Source organism: Berghia stephanieae, chromosome 11, assembly GCF_034508935.2.
Source record: "Berghia stephanieae isolate SIO BIC M18660-M18661 chromosome 11, UCSD_Bste_1.3, whole genome shotgun sequence".
NCBI classification, from domain to species: Eukaryota; Metazoa; Mollusca; class Gastropoda; order Nudibranchia; family Aeolidiidae; genus Berghia; species Berghia stephanieae.
The window spans coordinates 41,049,942-41,070,949 of NC_088370.1; the positions used below are offsets into that span (position 1 = coordinate 41,049,942).

Consider the following 21,008-nt stretch of genomic DNA (forward strand, 5'->3'; position numbering starts at 1 on the left):
TCTCTGTCTTTAGAATAGTAAAATAATACCACTTGAATTTGATTGATGAATACTTTAGCTTTACCCTTTACCTCGTGTATGGGAAGTTTGTGATCTTTTAACCAACAAAAGAAAGCCAGAAAGTCACTCCCCTTCCCTCTTCCCCCACCCATGTGCTGACAAGGGATTTAAGAGTGAAGGGAGCTGATATTATTCATAACAAAGAGAGAGATCTAACTTTCTTTTATTGCATCTGTGTACAACGTTGGACAAAATGATTGAGACAAATGGATACAATAGGTAAAATTACATACTTTTGTCATTTCTTACACAAATTGAAAGATAAGTAAAACATGTGCTAAACTATTCGACAATATTCAAACACAAATCTGTGACATCACTTTGTGCTTAAGCATCGAAATGGCATCCTTTTTGTCTGCTGTAGATAAAAGAATAAACTTCCAATATCTTTATAATGAAGTATTTGCACGATATAGATTTTTTTGTGTCAACATACAAGAGACTGTCCAAGGCTTCTGTCTACAGGTGCATTAAAAAGATTGGGGGTGGAATTATTAATTATCACTCAAAAGTCGCAGGATAACCCCCGTTGTATGCTCCCAATGACAGATGTCGCCTTGCACAACTTGTTTGTTTGTTTTGTTTTTAAGGGTTTTACGGCGCTTGCAACACATTAAGGTCATCTCAGCGCCAGTAAAAAGGAAGAAAATTGGATAGTAAAAAGTTCTAGAATTACAATTAAAGCATCCAAGAATAAGGCAGAATTGGTTCAAACAGGGAACATATGTAGATTCCAAGAGCACACTATCAGTGTACTTAGTTTGAGATCACCTAAAAGTCTCATCCAGACACAAGCACAGGTCCCCACTAAGAGGAACACACACAAATGTTTACAAATCATATATAATACATAAACAAAACATAATACAGTGCATAACAGAGAGATGATTTACAAGGAAAAAAATATCGTCTCCCAATACTAACTAAACATTTGACTGTTTCCCTCCCAGCCAGAGTATCCGCCAGGGCAAGGACAAAATCAAGTAATCTCATTCCAAGACAAAGACAGAAAGCATGTTGGAAAACAGACATAGGAGGATAGACGACATAGTATGTACCTCCCTGCACGCTATGGGAGGTCAGGATCCCCACCCAGTGAAGCATAGAAATATGCTGGAAACCATGCACTGCTTCTAGTGTTCCTAACCATATCAATATTAACCCCATAAACAGTTAATGGTGGTCAAAACTTGTTTATTCAAAGGCTTTTGTTTTCAAAAAAGGCAATACAGTGGAAGCCATTTAATTGAAAAAGCACGGTTATGCAGACATCATTATAATTAAGCAGAATTAAAATAAAGTGATTCCACAAGTTTCTTTAATAGGAATGACCTATCAAGACTTCATGCATGTCTATCGTAGCAGTTTAAATAATAATAGTAATACATACCATCTTATTGCCTTAAATTTTAACTTCGTTATTTATAACGTTTAATATTACATGTGTTTAGGCATGAAGATACGAAGAGCATGAGTGATCATATCTAATTATACACACATGTAACAATAATAAATGCCAAATGAGTTGAAGACACACAAATCCTGTTTCACCAAAATTATAACTTGTACAATTTTAATCAACTCGGCATTAAAAGCAAATAAACTATTGTATCATTATCTGAGCTCTATTTATTTTTCGATACTTTCTATTAGTATAGGGTTTCCGCACGCTCAGATTCTAACACACTTTTTTTTTTTCTATTCACCTCAATGGAGATTGTTTCACACTTTATTCTTTTTAACACTACTTTGGGGGTTTGGGTATAAAACCCCCCCCCCCCCCCCAAGGATATAGAGTTTTAGGTCGAGAAAGCTGATTTTTTGTGACTTTTTCTTAAAAAGTGAGTTTTAGTTTTACAACATATCAAAAAAAAAAATCTCACATGCTCTAACCCAAACCCGGAATTCAGATGATATGTCTTAACTCAAAAATTGGGTTAGATAAATTGAAATTCTCTCAATGCAAAATTTTTAAAAATACATGAATATGACAAACAATTGTGTGGATGGAATTAATCAAAATTACGTCTATTGTGATGATGATGATGGTATGTTGATGATGATAAAAATGGTTTATCATTCGATGTTAATGGTAATGATTGATGTTGATGATGATGATGATCCGTTGTAATAAAAATGTTGCTATTGATGATGACGTCAGTGATGCATAACAAAATTAATGACAATGATGAAAAAAGGTGGACAATTACTTGTGACATTGACAGTGATGATACTTTCACTGGCGCCAACACTGTTTGATCCTATACACAAATATTCCCCCTCATCATGCAGAGCGACCTGGAGAAAAAATAATAGCTCAGATCTAGAAAATCTATCTCAAGATTTAAAAAAAAAAAGTATCCATAGCTCCCTAGTTACAAATCTCAAAAACCTGAAAGCCAAATTTTATTTCTGAATTTTTCTACGACTTTTATCAGATAGACCAAAGTATTCACTTCACATTTAAAATCAAATTATTAAATTCATTAACCAATAAGATAAAAGATCTGCATCATCATAAATACACTGAATAAGCTATATTGAGATTTACACTCAAGCAAACAAAATCATTAATTTTCATCTACAACACAAACAGCTGCGCTTTCTCCCCTTCACCGTAGTTACACGACTCATGGTCGCTATTTTTTTCCTCACTGATACACTACTTACTACTACTTAATCTTCTTCGGGCCTTGAGGCACATAGAGCATCCACCAGACATCTCCATTTTTTGCGATCGGCTGCTTTTGCGGTGGCTGTATTCCAGGACAGGCCTGCTTCCTTTAATTCTTTCTCCATGGTCCTTTGCCAGGTTTCTTTGGGTCTTCCCCGCCTTCTCTTCCCATCTGCTGTCCAGTACAAGGCTGTCTTGGGAAGTGACCCTTTTTCCATTCTGGCCACATGACCCAGCCAACGCCATCTTCTTCTTTTATTTGGCTTTCAATGCTAGTGCAGTCAGCTTTCTTTAATAGATCCACTGTTCTTATTTTTGTAGGCCAAAATAAATTAAAAATTCTTTTTAAACACTTGTTCTGAAAGGCTTCTAGTTTCTGTATTAAGGAGGATGTCATTTTCCAGCTTTCAGGCCTTCATAATTGTTTATTTTTGATGAAAGTTGACAAGGTAGATTTAGAAAGGTTATTATCCCCACAAATTTCAATTTCTTTTTCTTCATTTCTCAACCTCATTTAAAACTGTTCTTTTCATTTTCAAAGTGAGAACATTTGTCTTCCTCTTCTCTGACATAGGGGCCCCTGATAGCTCAGTTGGTAGACCACTTGCTTCACACACAAAGGGACCGGGATCAATCCCATGTGCAGCTGAGATTTTCTCTGATCTCCCTGTCCACCCAGCAGTGATTGGGTAGCTGGGTGTGATAGATCCGACAGAAAGCAGGCATGCCTACCCTCAATTTCAAATTTCAGGGTCATTTTACGGATAAAACCTCAAATTTCAGAAACAATGGCAGTTCAAAATAACAACACCTAATCTGACACCCATGTGATGGTTGCCAGCCAAGCAGTATTATCAACTCAGTGAATCTAATAAAGACAGAAGCATTGATCAGATCTGACAGAAAAGTATTACTTGATGAGATAGCAGGAGACCTTGAAATCAGTCATGGAAATGCCCATCAACTTGTTAAAGCCTTAGGATTCTTAAAGGTCTGCGCTCGAAAGGTGAATTGCTGTTCAGAGATTCTCCAGCCAAGTGGGAGAGATGACAGCTTTCTCAGAAGAATAATCACTGGATGCGAAACCTGGGTTCATCATATCTGTATCTGTATGGTTGGCGCTGAAGAAACCAATGGTCTGGTTGTATTTCAGCGGCGTCCTCATTGGTCGCGGGCCCATGTCAGTCGGGCCTTGAAATCGTTTAGGTGTGGTGCCATGATGACCAGTTCATCCAGCCCATTCCACTCCGAGATAGAGAAAACCTGAGTCGAAGACACAATCAATGGAATGGTGACATCTCTCTTCCTCATTGACCAAAAACTTAAAAAGCTAGGAGTGTTATGCCAACAGTGTTTTGAGATAATTGACGTGTAATTCTTGTTCATTTCCTACCACAGGGAGCCACTGTCAACTCTGAACAGTGTATATAAACTGAAGCAACTGAAAGTAAAAAATTCGTCGAGTCAGACCAGATTTGGAGATGGAGAGAGTACTGTTGCTTCATGAAAATGGATAGATAACGGTGTCTCACCCTCATTATTCACCAGACTTGACATATTCTGACTTTCATCTTTTTAGTCCACCGAAGGAGACAATGAGGGGACATCGCTTTGAAGACGATGAAGCCAAGATAGTCGTGAAAAATTGACTCAAAGTTCAGTCAGCTCAGCTTGATGAGGTCGGGATACATGCCTTTACAAAAAAGTGGACTGTGACTATCGAGAGAGGTGGAGATTATGTTGAGAAGTAGCATTCTACGCTGCTAATGCCAAGCTTTAATTTGAGATATGGCGCATGGTATTGATTCAATTTGTTTTAAAGTAATAAGCAGAGTCCCATTACTTTTTGACTCAGCCTCGTATATAAAAGCTTCTAAATAGAAAAGACCAGGTCACAATTTTTCTTACTATTATTTGTTACCCTTCCATTATTTTCTCAAACTAATTTCACCCAGCCAATGTAAAAAAAATAAATTAATATAATGTCTTTTTTAATATGATCCCAGTGATTTAAACCGATTATGATGTACTGTGACATTGAAAGATATGTATGTGTGTATTATGTGTAGTATCTACAATGGTAACAGAACATTGCAAGTATGTGTATACAGTATGATACACATGCAAACACACAAAACCATTCACACACCCCATCACTATTTCACATAACCACTACCTTTCTTTTTATTGTTATCAATTCGCTGATGATTCTAATTTCAATGCCACATGCCATTATTTCTTAATGGTTGGTTAAGATGGTAAATAAATATTGTGATGCAGCAAAATCCCTCCCTCCCACCAGATAACCCTTATGTCATTTTTAAAGTTATCTCTCTCAACATATCAATGAAATGAATAATACTAAAGTACCCTTTATTCATCCCTAAGTGGAATTTTTCATAAGGCCTATTCCAAGGGAAGACTGGAACAACTCACGTTACAGACGCAGCACAATGCAGCAAAGTGAGATAGGGAGAAATGATTTGCTAAAGGCCACCTCGTGCTGTGGATAATCGATAGTGCTATTTAATTTCATATGTAACGGGCACCCACAGCTCAGAAAACCTCTGTTGCCACAATTTAAACAGAGTAATCTTATGAGTGTAAGAGCTGATTTGCCGCCTGTGGCCCTGGAGCATTACATTAAAACTTACTTTTCCTCCAAACGACCATTATATATATTATTGGTAGTGGTACTACTACTACTATTAAGGCTACTATCACAACCAATACTCCTCCTGCCTGTCCTACTACAACTACTGGTATGGTACTACTACTTCTACTAATATTACTTTTACTACTACTACTATTGCTACTACTACAACTGCCAATAATGCTACCACTAATAGGGAATGAGATTAGCGGAAAAGTAGCGCTCGAGGACGAGAGACTTGTGCGCACGACCAACATGACATTCTCTCTCTAATAACTTTTCCGCCGGTGACGTCACAGACTATGGGTGACGTCCAACCAAGGGACGCTACTCTTTCGCTAATCTCATTCCCTATATAACCTTATATCAAGGCATACCGGATGGATAACCAATTTACGTCCAAAATCGATGATGTTGAACCGCCTTGTTTGTGACGTGATGACCTGGCGGTTGGAATTCTTCCAAACAACGGTAGCTGGTGGTCTGCAATTTTGAACATGCACAATCATTATCATAACAATTGCAGCCCACTTAACTTAACCTTTATCACCACACTCTATTCCATTCCCCTTTGAGCCAATCACCTGCCTTTTCTGATTCACTGAAGCGCACAAAGAGATTGGGTGTCATCTCTTGATTTTTTCTCCCCAAAATTATGAAATTACTTTTATCTAGCTGTATAAGTACTGTGATAAGAAATATTGTATTTATAATGCACTTACATTAATTTTATACCATGCTCTTGGCAGTTTACAATATTTGTTTTATCTGATTTACGATGTGAATTATTATTCAAGGCAATACAAAAAGATTTTTTAGGAGGCAATAAAAATAATTTTCAACAAAGAAAATTGACACAAGGGAACCTCTGACTTAACAATTATCTCTGTGCAGCCACGTTGTCTAGTGGTATGACACTCGTCTTCTATAAAAATGTCCCGGGTTCGAGTTCTCTAAATGACGCATAGTTGAATTTATTTTATTTTAAAGGCTCTTTCCTCACATTCTCTCATTGTACTCAGGTGTAAAAAGAATAACTTGCTGTTAACATTTTCTCTGTCAAAAATGTGATATCACCTAATAGGCATTGTGTTTTGTCTTAAATGTTAAGTGTTGCTGTTGGCTGGGGATCCCTTCTACAACGTTGAGCATGTTTAGTGGATATTGTACTATATAAATTCTCAAGGGTTTTTTTTTTTTTTAAACTTGGGAATTATTAAGAAAATTTATTCAAAGGACTTACCATGATGCTGTTTAAATCAAAATTAGATCTTGGGGACCTAGACATGAGTTAAAAAGGACTGGACTTTTTACTACAGCCACAAAGACAAATTACTATATTCATCTTACCAAATTTCAGGACCTCGTCTTGACATATGGGCAAAATTTACACCTACAAGTACAAGGCCGCTCCCAGTCAAGACGTACATAAAGCCCTCCTCTTTGAGGGTTTGTAGGGGTTATTGTGAATGGTTACTGGTTATTTAAAAGTACTAAAACCAATTTCTACTTTGAAAGCCTGATACTAATGTATGTTGGCATTAGTGTCCATTGCATAGGAAAATGAGTAACTACTTTCCATATATTATTATGATTTGACTACACAATGTTTCACAGGGTTCAATTGGATTAAATAGTCTGATGTCATGTCACACAGCAACGGCGGCCATCATGGCTCTAAACAAAGAAAATCTGTACTTTTTATTTTTCATACGTCTTGTGATCAAAATGTGTAAAAGTCAAAACATGATCAGATTTATAATGTTTTTTTTTCTCCTCTGGATACGCTTTTATGCTCATCGGAGAAATATTTCATAAGGGTGTCCGCCATTGTTCCGATAGTTTAGAGCCAGGTACTAAGTTACCATGCGTCATTACGGGGGAAGTGACGTTACGACTGTTGAAGAGTATTACAAAGGCAAAAAGGGAAAAACATGAGGTCAGGTAGGGGCTGCTTGGTTCCTAGCCACGAGATGGGATAACAGGGTATATTGCTGCTTAGAGAAATCTTTGCACTTGGAATATTTGATTATACTTCATTTTTATTATTTTTGTTTTGGTTAACTTTAACTTGATCAAAAATTGATAATTTCAGAATTTACACAATTTATGTAAACAATAATGTTGTATGTCACCGTAACATATGTCACATTTGTTCTTTATCAATCTTTCACTCAAATTAACCATTGCGTTATCTTTTCCACTGCAGAAAATGTTTTTTTGAGTTATCTTTCAGAAAAACATGATGGTATATTATACCCCCTTCACTTTTGTTAAGGGGATGGTTTGTCGCCCCTTTTTTTGTTTTTTTTTTGGTATCAATAAGATAAACCTGACCATTATCAGTGCTGATGGTGGTGACAAAAAGGGAAAAAGGAGGAAAATTATGAATGGTTTTCTTTAAGCCACATGTTTACTTCACTAACCCCCACTTTTAGAGCAATTGAGATGATAGACTACTCTAGCTATCTTCTGGATAGTGGGGAAACTGCACCAGTTTGTTCCACCACACATCAAATGACTCAAAGCCAGAAAATTTGATTGAGGAAAATGTTTTTTTTATAGGAGGAAATTCCTCCTCTGAAACAAAAATCGTGGATTTAGGCGGATCAGAGGAAAACCATCAGCACTGCATTATAATCTTACTTTGCAGAGAAGAAGCACTGGAGGATAGCTTGATGTCGAGCCACAGCTTTTACCTTCCTTTCGCTATAGATTAAATGGGGCTTCATGGTTACTGGACAAAATAAGGAATAAATGAATCGCTTTATGTGTGAAAACAAGCAATCAAAGGAAAATTATATGATTGTTATTTTTTGTGTTAATCTTATGAAAATATACGACTTAAAACACAAATTGCACTGATAAAGCAGTATGAATCTTTTACTATGTCAATATAAGAACATGTGCCCATGAAAACGGATATTATTAAGGTCACATAATATCTATGTCTCTTAACTGGCATTGAGAAATATTATAGAAAGTAACAAAAATCCTTAAAAATTCAATTCTATTGAAAGTCATTGTGCACTAACGCAAAACAGAGGTGAAGGAGATGACAGAAAAATACTCGGGTGAGAGAGGCTGACTAAAATATGTTTTTGTTTGTTTGTTTTTAAAGGTTTTACGGCGCTTGCAACACATTTAGGTTATATCAGCACCAGTGAAAAGGATGAAAATTAGATAGTAAAAAGTTCTAGATGTACAATTAAAAGGACTGGAGTAAAAAGTAAGATAAAGGGTAATGGTTCAAATAGGAAACAGAGTAGATTCCAAGAGCACACTTTCAATGTACTTAGTTTGAGATCACTTAAGTCTCATCCAGTCACAAGCACAGATTCCCACTAAAAGAGGAATACACTCAAATGTTTTACAAATCATATATAATATAAAGAAACATAATGCAGTAAATAACAGAGAGATGATTTACAAGGAAAAAAAATCATCTCCCAAAACTCTAACTAAACATTTGACTGTTTCCATTCCAGCCAAAAAGACACAGTTAGTACCTCCCTGCCCACTAGCTGACTAAAATAAAATATGCACTACTGTATATTGTCCCTGTAACTTTTAAGCAGTGTTTGTGACATTTGAAGTTAAATTCTAGATCAGATGAAAAAAGAAAAGGTTACAAGACGGATATAATGACCATCCACGACAGATATATTATTCAATGACATGCAAAATGATTGACATATATATATTATTTTAAAAAAATGAATGTTTAGAATCAAGCTTAATTTACCAAGCCACAGTCACTGAAACTAAAACAAACAAGCAAGAAAAATATGTAGGACTACCGGAAAATAATTTCAAAACAAGATACAAGCTCCACACCTCAACATTTAGAAACACTAACAAAAAAAATCCACAAAACTCAGCGAACATATTTGGAAATTAAAAGACAACAAACTAGACCACAACATTTCATGGAAAATTTCATCTAAAGCAACAGGATACACACCAACATCAAAACAATGTAGCTTATGCCTGGAAGAGAAATATACTATAATCAAACACCCTCATGAAGCCACACTCAACACAAAAAAAATGAGATGTACAATACGTGTCCACATCGCCGGAAGTTCTTGTTAATCAACTACAAACCGGAACCACTTCAACAAACAACAACAGTCAACAAGCCAAACTCATGTAACACACAGTCCTGACGATGGCTAATTGGGCCTGAAACATTAATGTAGACTGTCTCAAACATTGTGGTATATATTAAAATAATAATTCGCTCCATTGCTACATGTTGAGCACTTTTCGTACGGTACCATATTTGTATCAAACACGATTCAATATATATATATATATATATATATATAATTATAAAAACAAAAACCATAAAAAAATAGTGCTAAACTTTTTGATAAAAGGAGCTATTTATAAAATATATCAAGTATAATTATGATCAACTTCTACAATATTGTTTCGAGCATTCGTTCTCATCAGAAAGTGGAAGTAGATTGTTGTGTTTATCGTATATTTCGGCTTCGCATTTAAGGTAGTTCCTAATTACATAAAAGGTGTTTGTTTCTATGTCTGCATGAAGATGTTAGTTTGTCTCTTCTATTGAATGTTGCCATGTTCGGTTTTGTGATATGTAGGATTTTTTTCCCAAGCAGAGGTTGCAAATCACAGAAGAGGGGGAGTACGACTGTGCTCTGGAGATGATTTTCCATGTAATGCTGTGTTGTATGTTTTTTCTTTGAGGTTCCAAATGTGTCCGCTTAGTGTAGTAGAATGTCATTTGTGTATAATAATAATAATAATAATAATAATAATAATAATAATAATAATAATAATAATAATAATAATAATAATAATAATAATGATAATAATATATACTTAATTCATCGAAAAAACTGGAAATTCGTTTACAGACGTGCATGCATAAAAATGTATAAACACAAAGTTGAGAATCTGTGGTGACAATGTATACATATATATATATATGCAAATGTACAAAATGTAAAAATATACAACCAAGAACAATAGCAACACTTTATATATTAATTTGATAAATTGAGATAGGCCATACCTCTGGCCTTAAGTCCGAACTTGTGAGTGTATATTTAAAGGATAGTATTTAATTTAAATCACAGTTGCACGTTAAAAACTCGAACACCATGTGGCAAAAATGAATTAAGATGATGTGTTGTCTTTGTTTTTATAGATATAAGGCGATGGCTCCTCATGGAGAACTTCAATATATTTGCGAAGGGGGTGATTGCCATCCTTCATAACTTTCTCCATTTTACTTAAGACAAAATCTCTTGAACAGTTCTTCCACATTGGAAATTGGGCGAGTATAACTCCTGGCTTTATCAATTATCCGATCAATTTTCTTAATGTCACAAATACTGGCATTTCCACACCATGCTGTAATACAAAAAGTAATAACGGTCTCCAAAACGGATCTATAAAAAATGGTGCATAACATTTTGTCTATGTCAAATTCTGAAAGTTTCAGAATAAAATACATTCTTTTGTTCAATTTAGAGATAACAGCATCGGTTTGTAAATGCCAATGCAATTTATTCTCAATTAAAATACCTAAATATTTGTAAACCAAAACTTGCTCAACAGCTTGATTTTTAATTTTGAGCAGAGTGATGGAATTTGTGTTCTTTCTAAAATCAAAAATAATTTCTTTGGTTTTTCCTACATTTAATTTCAGGGAGTTATCTTCACACCAACCAACAAATCTGTCGATCTCAGATCTGTATACCGTTTCATCATCTTTAAATATTAACCCTTGAAGGGCAGTGTCGTCAGCAAATTTCAAAATTGGGACCAAGTCACTTGTACAGTCATTTGTGTAAACCGTAAAGAGGCGAGGAGAGAGAACACACCCTTGAGGTATGTTTTTGAAGGAAGATTTATGCAGGTTGTATCTGGTTTTGAATGAACAGCCAGTGAGGCCAATGTATGTTTCTAGTTTTGGTGTGTCTGGGTTTGTAACTGTGGCTTGGTAAAATAGTTTTGAGTCAGGCAATTGCCGTTTAGTGAGCATGTTGGCTGGGTCATGCAGTTGCATTTTCTCTCTAGGTTGTTGTTGGGCTTAGCTGGCTGTGATAGTTTTCGTTTGTTGTTGGAGGAAATAATGTTTTGTATGTTTGGCATGCAGGTGTATCCTATTTTGATGCTGTTTTTGTTCATGATGGGGTGTAGGACGTGACCTTGAGGGAAGCATTTTTGTAGTATATTGAAGAATTTGTTACTGTTAGAGTTTGTCAAGTTCTTGTTGAAGGGTGGGTATTTTTTTTGGCATTTTTTTTGTTGGGGTGGTTATGGTCTCTTCTTCATATTTTCGTTTATAGTCATAGGAACTTTTTTGTAATGCATCTGAGTATGGTGGGATTGCTTTGTTGAATATGTTGTTGTTTGTACAGTTGTTAGATAGTCGTTTGTTAATTTCTCTGGGATGTTTTTTTCGATAGCCGGTGATTGCTATGTCAATGGACTACAATGGGGTATTGTTGGGATTTGAAAATGGTTGGTACGTGCCGTTGTTCAGGTTGATAGTTATATCTAGGAAATCAAATGTCTTTTTGTAGGCTTCGATGGTAATTTTTAGATTGTTGTCCTGGAAATTTTACATATTTTTTTTCTTTATAATTTCAGTCTGCCTAGGTCTTTTATTGCACAATACGAGCTTATCGTCTCTGTATAGTCCAATGTTTATATCAAGATATTGCAGTTGGAAAAGTAGGTATAGTCTAACGAGCTCCTCAAAGAATAAAACATACAACACAGCATTACATGGAAAATCATCTCCAGAGCATAGTCGTCTTCCTCCTCTTCTAAGATTTGCAACCTCTGCTTGGAAGAAAAATTCTACATCATCACAAAACCAAACATGGCAACACTCAATAGAAGAAACGAACTAACATCTTCATGCAGACATAGAAGCAAACACCTTTTATGTAATTACGAACCGCCTTTATTAAAGGCGAAGCTGAAATAGTACGATAAACACAACAATTTACTTTCACTTCCTGATGAGATATACACTTACATAAACCCAATTCCTTAATATATTCATTCAATCTTCTTTTTTATCAAATATCTTGTTAAGTGCAGAGGAAAGAAGTACTACTCTTATTTTTTTTGAGTCTTGAGAAAATGATTTTTTACTTGCATGAGGTGATTTCCGTCTTGAGACAACAATTTCTCCCATGTTATCAAAAGATATAACTGCCCCGGGATATAAATGCTCATATGCCGAACCACATATATATTTTCTGCTATCTTCAAGAAGGACATGGGCAAAATGGAGGGTTCCTGAAAAGCAAATGTGATATTTTGTTTGTTTTTAAGGGTTTTACGGCGCTTGCAACACAGGTTATATCAGCGCCAGTAAAAAGGAAGAAAATGGGATAGTAACAAGTTCTAGAATTACAATTAAAGCACCCAAGAGAAAGGAAGACAAAGGGGAACTGGGAACAAATAGGGATCAGATGCAGATTCCAAGAGCAAACCATCAATGTACTTAGTTTGAGATCACCTATAAGTCTCATCCGGACACAAGCACAAAATCCAACAAAGAGGAATACACTCAAATGCTTACATTATACATTAAAAGTAACAATAATACATAACAGAGAGATGATTTACAAGGAAAAAAAATATCATCTCCCAAAACAATAACTATGCATTTGACTGTTTCCCTCCCAGCTAGGACTCAGGCCAGGGCCAGGACAAAACCAAGTAATCTCATTCCAAGACAAAGACAAAGACAGAAAGCAAGTTGGAAAACAGATATAGGGGATAGAAGACACAGCAAGTACCTCCCTGCCCACTATGGGAGGTCAGGAACCCCACCCAGGCAAATGTGATAAATGTATTAATTTATTAAGTTAAGTAAGAGACAAAACATTGAACAAGTAACTACAGTTTAGTGGTTCATAGCAGTTAGATCAATTCAAAATCTCGAAAAAGTAAAATAGTAGTCAAGGTCATGTCATATCTAAATGGCTGTTGAGTGATGATCGTCTCTTTCCATTGTGAATAACAAGGTCAGAAAAAATACTTGCGGAAGAGCAATAGGGATTCAGGACAGGCTGAAGCACAGTCCAGCAGGTGTTAAATTCTCAAATTCTTACAGAGAAACACCAAAGAGCCTTTCAACCACTAATATATTTTAAGAATTCAGGAACGCATTTGACAGGGTTGGCATGAAGCTCTTTGGAACTCACTAAGAAACTGCGAAGGAATTCTTCAAACAATAAAAGTATTACATAAGAACATAATCACTGCTTGAGATATCCTTGTTGATATCATAATGTTGCTGATACAAAAAACAAAACAAAACAAAACAAAACAAAGCAAACCACCAATTTGAGACAAGTGCTAAAATTATGTGAGGTTAAGTATGTTTTTGAGATTAGCACTGTATAATTGGGTATGTGTCCAATTCTATCAATCAACAGGGTGAACCTGTTGCTGAAAATGAAATTTGAATTACAGATCATGGGCAGAGGTGGTATATATTATAATTATTAATCAAGAATAATAATTGTGAGTATTACAAATAAAATTGGCACACAATTTTCCCCCAACGTATATCGAGATTGAAACAGTTGGTAACATGAACCTTGTTCCACATCGTAGTTATGCATTTTGCACTACATTCATGTCTATTTGAAAACCGGGTATAGTTTTTTATTTCTGCAACAACAACTCAGTCCATTTTCAAGGCTTTATATTTTTTTTCAGAACATTTTGACTGTCTGTCTCAATCCGTAAGACCTGTTAAGTCACATACTTTTAATTAATGAATCAGTGCTGATGGTGACAAAAAGGGACAAAGGAGGAAAATCATGAATGGTTTTCTTTACGTCACTAACCCCCACTTTTAGAGTCATTGAGATGATAAACTACTCTAACTATCTTCTGGATAGTGGGGAAACTGCACCAGTTTGTTCCACTACACATTAAATCTCTCAAAAGCCAGAAAATATTTGATTGAGGAAAATGCCTTTTTTCAAAGAAGGAAATTCCTCCTCTGACACAAAAATCGTGGATTTCCGCGGATCCGAGTAAAAACCATCAGCACTGATGAATAGTTCTTCAGATGCCTCAGAACAGTCCCAAAGTTCTTGAAGGACAAAAGGCTGTCAGTGGCATTACATTGATATCTTTTGCTGTAGAATCGTGTCCTTGATCTTGGACCAGGTACTCTTCTTTCCAAGCATTAACTACTAACCAAAAAGCAGTTTATTTCCTGTCCCATCATTTTAAAAAAAATTCACCTTAACAACACCATTCTCTCATTCGTCTTTAGTGTTTCATTCATCGTGTTTTGTTGACAAAAGAGAAACCAAAAACATCTGCATTATCAGTCTTCGTAAATTAAATTGGAGCTTTCATTCCATTTGACCATTGTTATTTATTTCTTGAACAATATGTTCCGATACTTTAGTCTCTCTACGTAAACATAAGTCAAAATAAAAAATTTTTCTTCAGAATGTAATAATGTAAAAACTATGTTTCTAATAGTAATAATAGTAATTTCAAATCTCGATTATAATTGTAAAGAAATTCAAAATACTTTTTAAATGCTTCTATGTGTGCTGATTTGACAAAACCCGTTGGATGTTGCACAAACAAGTTTTAAGATATGAGTGAATAAAAGTGAAAAATCGTTATTATTATCCGTCCAACTACATTATCATGAAAGGATTTTACAATTTGAAGCTTATAAATAATTAAATTAAATTTTTGTGTGACCTCAATCAAAGAGAAATACCTTCAAAATTGACCTAAATTCTGTCTCTAAGGTAGAGGAATTCATTTCATCACTGAGAACAATTTTTCTTTTACTAAAGCCCAATATATTACATATCATTCTTTTTGTCATTGTTTGCTTTTTGAAATGCAAGTCAATGCGCATTAATGCAAGCTACCATCGAGTTAGTATAACGACTGTGTATAGCTATAAACAAAATGAGTGACACAAAAAGCAAATAGTCAAACATTCCACTTACTGTCCTGTGTGAAATATTGTGTCAACAATAAATAATAAAATCATGCAGCTAACGCATAATTCTTTCAATTCTAAATCTAATTTACAATACAATATATCTAAAGGTCAATATCAATATTTGAAAACGGAAATAAAATCATGAACGACGTAGTAACTAAATGAACTGAGAGAGTAATTGAAGATGAAGCCACACACAAACCTCCTCCTCTTAAAGTATGTCACAGAGTCAAGAAGGGCGGAAAAAAAAGCCAAAATCTTTAGTTTGTGTTAAAGAAGTGATTTTTAAATTTATTTTTAAAAAATTTCTGAGCATGAATGTGGTGAGCAAGTGCTTTTGTAATGATAAAGTAAGTGTGTCTTGCATTTAAAAGCAATTATCTGTTTAAAAATTTTTTGATCCCCCTCCCTTCAAATGTAAACTTAACATAATTTTAAAATTTAAACTGTATTTTGTCCAGAAATGGTACCTCCACACATATGTGATGATAAAATTATTAGCTGATGATATTATAGAAATACTCACCGTTTTCATCTACCCCTATCCTATCTGACATGGAAATCTCTGAAATTTTATCATCATACCACCGTTTAATCCTATTGGGTACCACATTTGGTGAGGATGTACATGGAAGAGATACTGTGTCAATCTCTCTCACTTCATATTTCTCATTTGATGGCAACACTGTGATGAGACAAGCGAAGGGAAAAAAAAATCTTATGACAACATATGGTTAATTTAGTTTTTAATGGCATTTGTAATACTTTATGTTCTTATCAGTTGCTAGGACAAGAAAGAAAATAAACGATAAACAGGAGAGTTAGAAAAGATTTAGTAGAGTAAATCGTAACACCTCGGGTTTCGAATCTTGATGAAAGATGAGGCTGAGTGACCCTGAACAATCTACCTCTGAGACTACTGCAAAAATAACATATCCAGATGGCTTCTAATACACAATAACTGACATAACTACATATATTCAAGGGTTGATTAAATATACATTACCCTGATTACGAAAGAATATTTCAATCATGGAATTTTTGCACACTTATTTTTATTTTTCTACATTGTTCCCAGCTAAAGAGGTATACTTTCTCCCATTTCTCCTTGACCTTGAAAAGTCCTCCAAAGTGGATTGTTTTTGATGTGGTCTTAATCCAGTCTTCTGAAGCTCTTAAAGATTCTATTTCATTTTCAAAACATTTTCTTTGGTAGCCTATCCTTAATGTAAGGAGTATAAAAAAGGTCTGATGGGACCAAATCAAGTGAGTAGAAAGGGTGAATTAAAATTTTTTTAAATATGTTTTTTGTAGCATATAAGCGGAGTGTGTGATTAACTGATGTGCGATTAAGCGGAGTGAACTGTAATTTGGTCTGATTTCCTCTGGCATATGTTGTTATGCTAATCATATGACGCCTACTGACAAAGCAGTCCATTCTTAAAATTGAACACTAGCAGATTCTTGCATTAAAAATATTCTGGATGCTTTCCCTAGAGCAAAAATCACTTTGAGAAAAATGCCAATACAATGAAGGCTTGATTGGACGTCTGCAGATTAACATTTCATTTATCCCCTCGACAGTCATTATAATATTACAACTGAATTTGAATTCAATACAAGTCACCAGTGAGACATCCTTTCTGTACTAACACAAATGTATAATCCATCAGACCAGTAAATGTTGGAAAAAAAAAATAGTCTACACATTTCTCAATTCAGTAGCTTTTACTTCTACAGAACGATTAACAAAATCTGGCATTTTCAAATTAAGGTGAATTAAAAATAAAATTTCACAGGCAAACAGGATTTCCATGGGAAATCTGAAAATCTAGTTAACTGTATAAGGTCACTGAAAAAATGTTCACAAAAGTCATTTTCCAGTTACTTTGACTTCGTACAACAGAAGTTTCATTCATTCATTGAAATATAACTATATTGACTATATCAAGGTTAAGATAGAAGTGTGTCAAGCTTTGTAGAAAGCTAAAAATGGCACAGACATTTTCTTTGACTCGCTGGCTCAAATCATGTGAGGAAAGCTACCAAGTGTGAAGTTTGCATATTGATGAAGGTTTGCTGAGCAGAAAGATTTGCGATAATATAAATATCACAGTAGGAGCAAAGCGTTTGGCTAATTTTGTTATATTGTTTTAGGAATTTTTTAAATTTACTTTCACAGGCCTGAAGAAGGTGGGTGGATCAACTGTTGACCAATACCGATGAGTCGGAGTTCTGATTATAGTCAAAGTATTTACAGGTTTGATCCATCAAGGTCTATACGTAATTACCAATGAAAACCAGAGCCATAAGTGGTACAGTGGAACCTTGGTATAACAGGTCCAGATATAACAGGGACCTGGTTATACTAGGGCTTTTTAAAATCCCTGTTTATTCTCCCTCTTAGCCTTTTGTAAAATTCATTGGCTATAGCAGAGAATTTTAAGGGCCTACTCGATTGTACCAGGGCTGCCAAAACCCACTCAATTTATCCAGATAAGTGGAAACTCAGTAAAATGGGTCCGGACGTAACAGGCACCTGGTTATAACTATAACAGGGGTTTATTAAAGACCTGTTTTTTCCCACCCTCTCTCCTTTTAGTAAAATTTAATGGCTATAGCAGGAACTTTAAAAAAAATAAAAATAATTGAGCTTTATATAGGGCAATATCCACTAAATGTGCTCAAAGCGCTTTACAAAGGGTCCCTGGTCAACAGCAACATTTAACATGTAGGACGGGACATGACGCCTGTTAGGTGATATTACAATTTTTCAGACAAAGACAACGCTGTTAACGGCCAGGTACTCATTTTACACCTGAGTATGATGAGAGAATGTGAGTAAAGAGCCTTTTCCAAGGCTCAACTATGTGCCGAGCGCAAGGCTCAAACCCAGGACTTTTCGATCCGAAAGCGAGTGTCATACCACTAGACCACATAGCCACACAATTTTAAGAGCCTAATCAGATAATGGAAAATCGGCACCAGATATCAGGAGAAGACTTGCAATTGCAAGCAACAAACTAAACAAAATGATGGCAATCTGGAAGAGCGAGGAAGTCAGACTGAAAATGAAGATCCTAACATCCTGTATTTTTCCTACTGCAATATATGGATGCGAGCATGGTCTATAACCAAAGAATCAGAAAAGAGAATAACCGCCTTCGAAATGAAATGCTATAGAAAAATCTTACGCATCCCGTGGACAAACAAAGAAAGCAATGCAAACATCATGAAAACACTAGGACTAAAAAAGTCCCTGCTAATGAGTAAGATAAAAAAGCTGAAACTCAATTACTTTGGGCACCTGAAAAGACACGACACACTAGAGAGAGATGTACTGGAGGGCATGGCAGAGGGCAAAAGAGGCAGAGGAAGACCACAAAGAAGATGGCAACAGGATATACAGGAATGGCTCAACAACGGCGTGACGGAATGCGGCAGATGGGCACAAGACAGAGACTTCTTCCGAAGGACTGTGTGGAAGGCTACGTCCAAGTGATATGCCACAGAGAGAGAGAGAGAGAGAGAGAGAGAGAGAGAGAGAGAGAGAGAGAGAGAGAGAGAGAGAGAGAGAGAGAATAGGATATAACAGGGAAGCTGAAACCAACTCAATATCTCCACATACAATGTAATAGCCCGCATTACACAGCTAAAGGTAATGGAGAGCTAGACTAGGCCTTGTTCATGAATACTCTGTGTGTCTGTGTGTGTGTGTGTGTAGAGACCACTAACTACTATACTACATCATCTTCAGTATAACACTGGCCTTGCTGCCGACAGACCATGTGTAGCACAAAATAGACACACACAAACAATGGTCACACGCACACACACAGAGAGAGAGAGAGAGAGAGAGAGAGAGAGAGAGAGAGAGAGAGAGAGAGAGAGAGAGAGAGAGAGAGAGAGAGAGAGAGAGAGAGAGAGAGAGAGAGAGAGAGAGATTTTTTTACATGGTGATTTAACCCACTTGGGTTGTTTTCCCTGGAAATTCGGCTATAACAGGTATTTTAGGGCTGGTCCCCCCATGCCTGTTATAACGAGGGTTTACTTTAATTTGACAGGAAGGCTGAAGTGCAAAAAGTCAGGAACAAGCCAAAATTCTAATCAATCACAAAACAGGGAACACTATCTAACAAAAAGCCAACAATTAGATAGTTAAATTGAAAATAATCTAGATAAAGATATTTGGTGCATCTTTTCAATATCCTTTTCAACTCACATGTCATTTCTATTTGGGGTTGAATGGTTATGATGTGCGAGACGGCGGTTCCATAACGATTGGTCGCTCTGCAATGATATTGACCTTTGTCATTATGCCTGAAATCCATTATTTCAAGCGTGCCTTCAACAATGTTGACTCTGTCAAGATTGTTCGTAAGTTTTACATCACCTTTGTACCAATAAATTCTGAATGGAGTAAAAAGATATGGAAAAAACAAAGTGATCTGCCAACTCAATCTGGTTAGTGTCAACTAGGTTTAACTCTCTCCTTACCAGCTATTTTTAGAATTTTACCCTAAACTTCATAACCGTTCCAACACACAAAAATGAGATTTTTTGAAACTGATTCATCATCATCATCATTGCCTTTTTCACCCTGGGTCAGGGTATACGCCACAGACAAACAATTTCCATCCTTCACTATCCTGAGCTATCTTTTTAAACAGATTAGCAACGAGTATATTCTATATTTTGTTCAAAAACATTAGCTCTGCAACATACTGTCGAGTTTTTATAGCTATAACTATAACAAAATGAAATAAGAATAAGAAAATTGTTGGCTGCATCCTAACGATTGTGACGATTTTCCTATGGGTGGTAAGGAGAGGGTTAAATAGAAAGGAAAAAATAAAAAAGGAATTAGTAAAATACAAATGTCATTTAAATGTAATCATTCTTTTCAATAAAGCATATCAATATAACTAATTTTATAATGTAGACCGAAGAATTCATTATCAACAACTGTGGTTTGCTATTTATTTTTGGGGGGGGGGGGGGGTGTAGGAGGGGAGGGAGGGGGGGAAGGGGAGGGGGGGGGGTAGGAGGGGAGTTTCAACACTTATATACTTTAAGCCATTTCAGAGCCATTTAAATTGAAGATAATGGTATAGTAAACAAAAAAAAATTGATCAGTTTACAGAACAAAACCATTTTTTTTTTTAAAATAAGAAAGAAGACAAAACGGATTTGTTCAAATAAGGAACAGGACATTAAACTTTAATGCTTTGGAAACTGGAATGAATTTTTCAACTTAAAGGGCTACAAATTTTTAAAATTTTTTTTTCCAAAACACAATCAAATGATCCCTGCCATAATGGATAACCCTCAAATGGTTACAATATATGTAACAGCATCGTTTTCTTTCATTCCATCTCCACTTTACAGCTATTTAACCACTCATGAAAGTCTCATCAGCCTTGTCATCTCCCATCCCATCCTCCAGGTGGTGCTGTACTTGAGCATTGTGTGATAAAGTGGTCCACGTTTTGCCTGATGGCATTGCAAAAAGAGCAGTTTGGTGAAGCTTTATTTCCCCCAAAAATGTAACTTGGGGACTTTTTTTTTCTATGTCTCTATCTAACTCTGTTGTACAGGTGGACCATTTTCTATTAATTTCTCTTATT

At 35.6% G+C, this 21,008-nt stretch overlaps 1 protein-coding gene across 1 annotated transcript in view; it reads right to left on the reverse strand.

Annotated features, from left to right (window-relative positions):
* LOC144956999 (neural cell adhesion molecule L1-like) overlaps positions 1-21,008 on the reverse strand; it is a 54,829-nt gene that overhangs the window by 25,465 nt on the left and 8,356 nt on the right. The window contains exons 5-10 of the mRNA XM_078887908.1: positions 19,604-19,791; positions 15,908-16,066; positions 12,534-12,680; positions 8,034-8,124; positions 5,765-5,870; positions 2,271-2,358 (exon numbers count right to left, since the gene is read on the reverse strand). Of these exons, the coding sequence (XP_078744034.1) occupies positions 2,271-2,358; positions 5,765-5,870; positions 8,034-8,124; positions 12,534-12,680; positions 15,908-16,066; positions 19,604-19,791 (779 nt within the window). The remainder of the gene's footprint in view (positions 1-2,270; positions 2,359-5,764; positions 5,871-8,033; positions 8,125-12,533; positions 12,681-15,907; positions 16,067-19,603; positions 19,792-21,008) is intronic.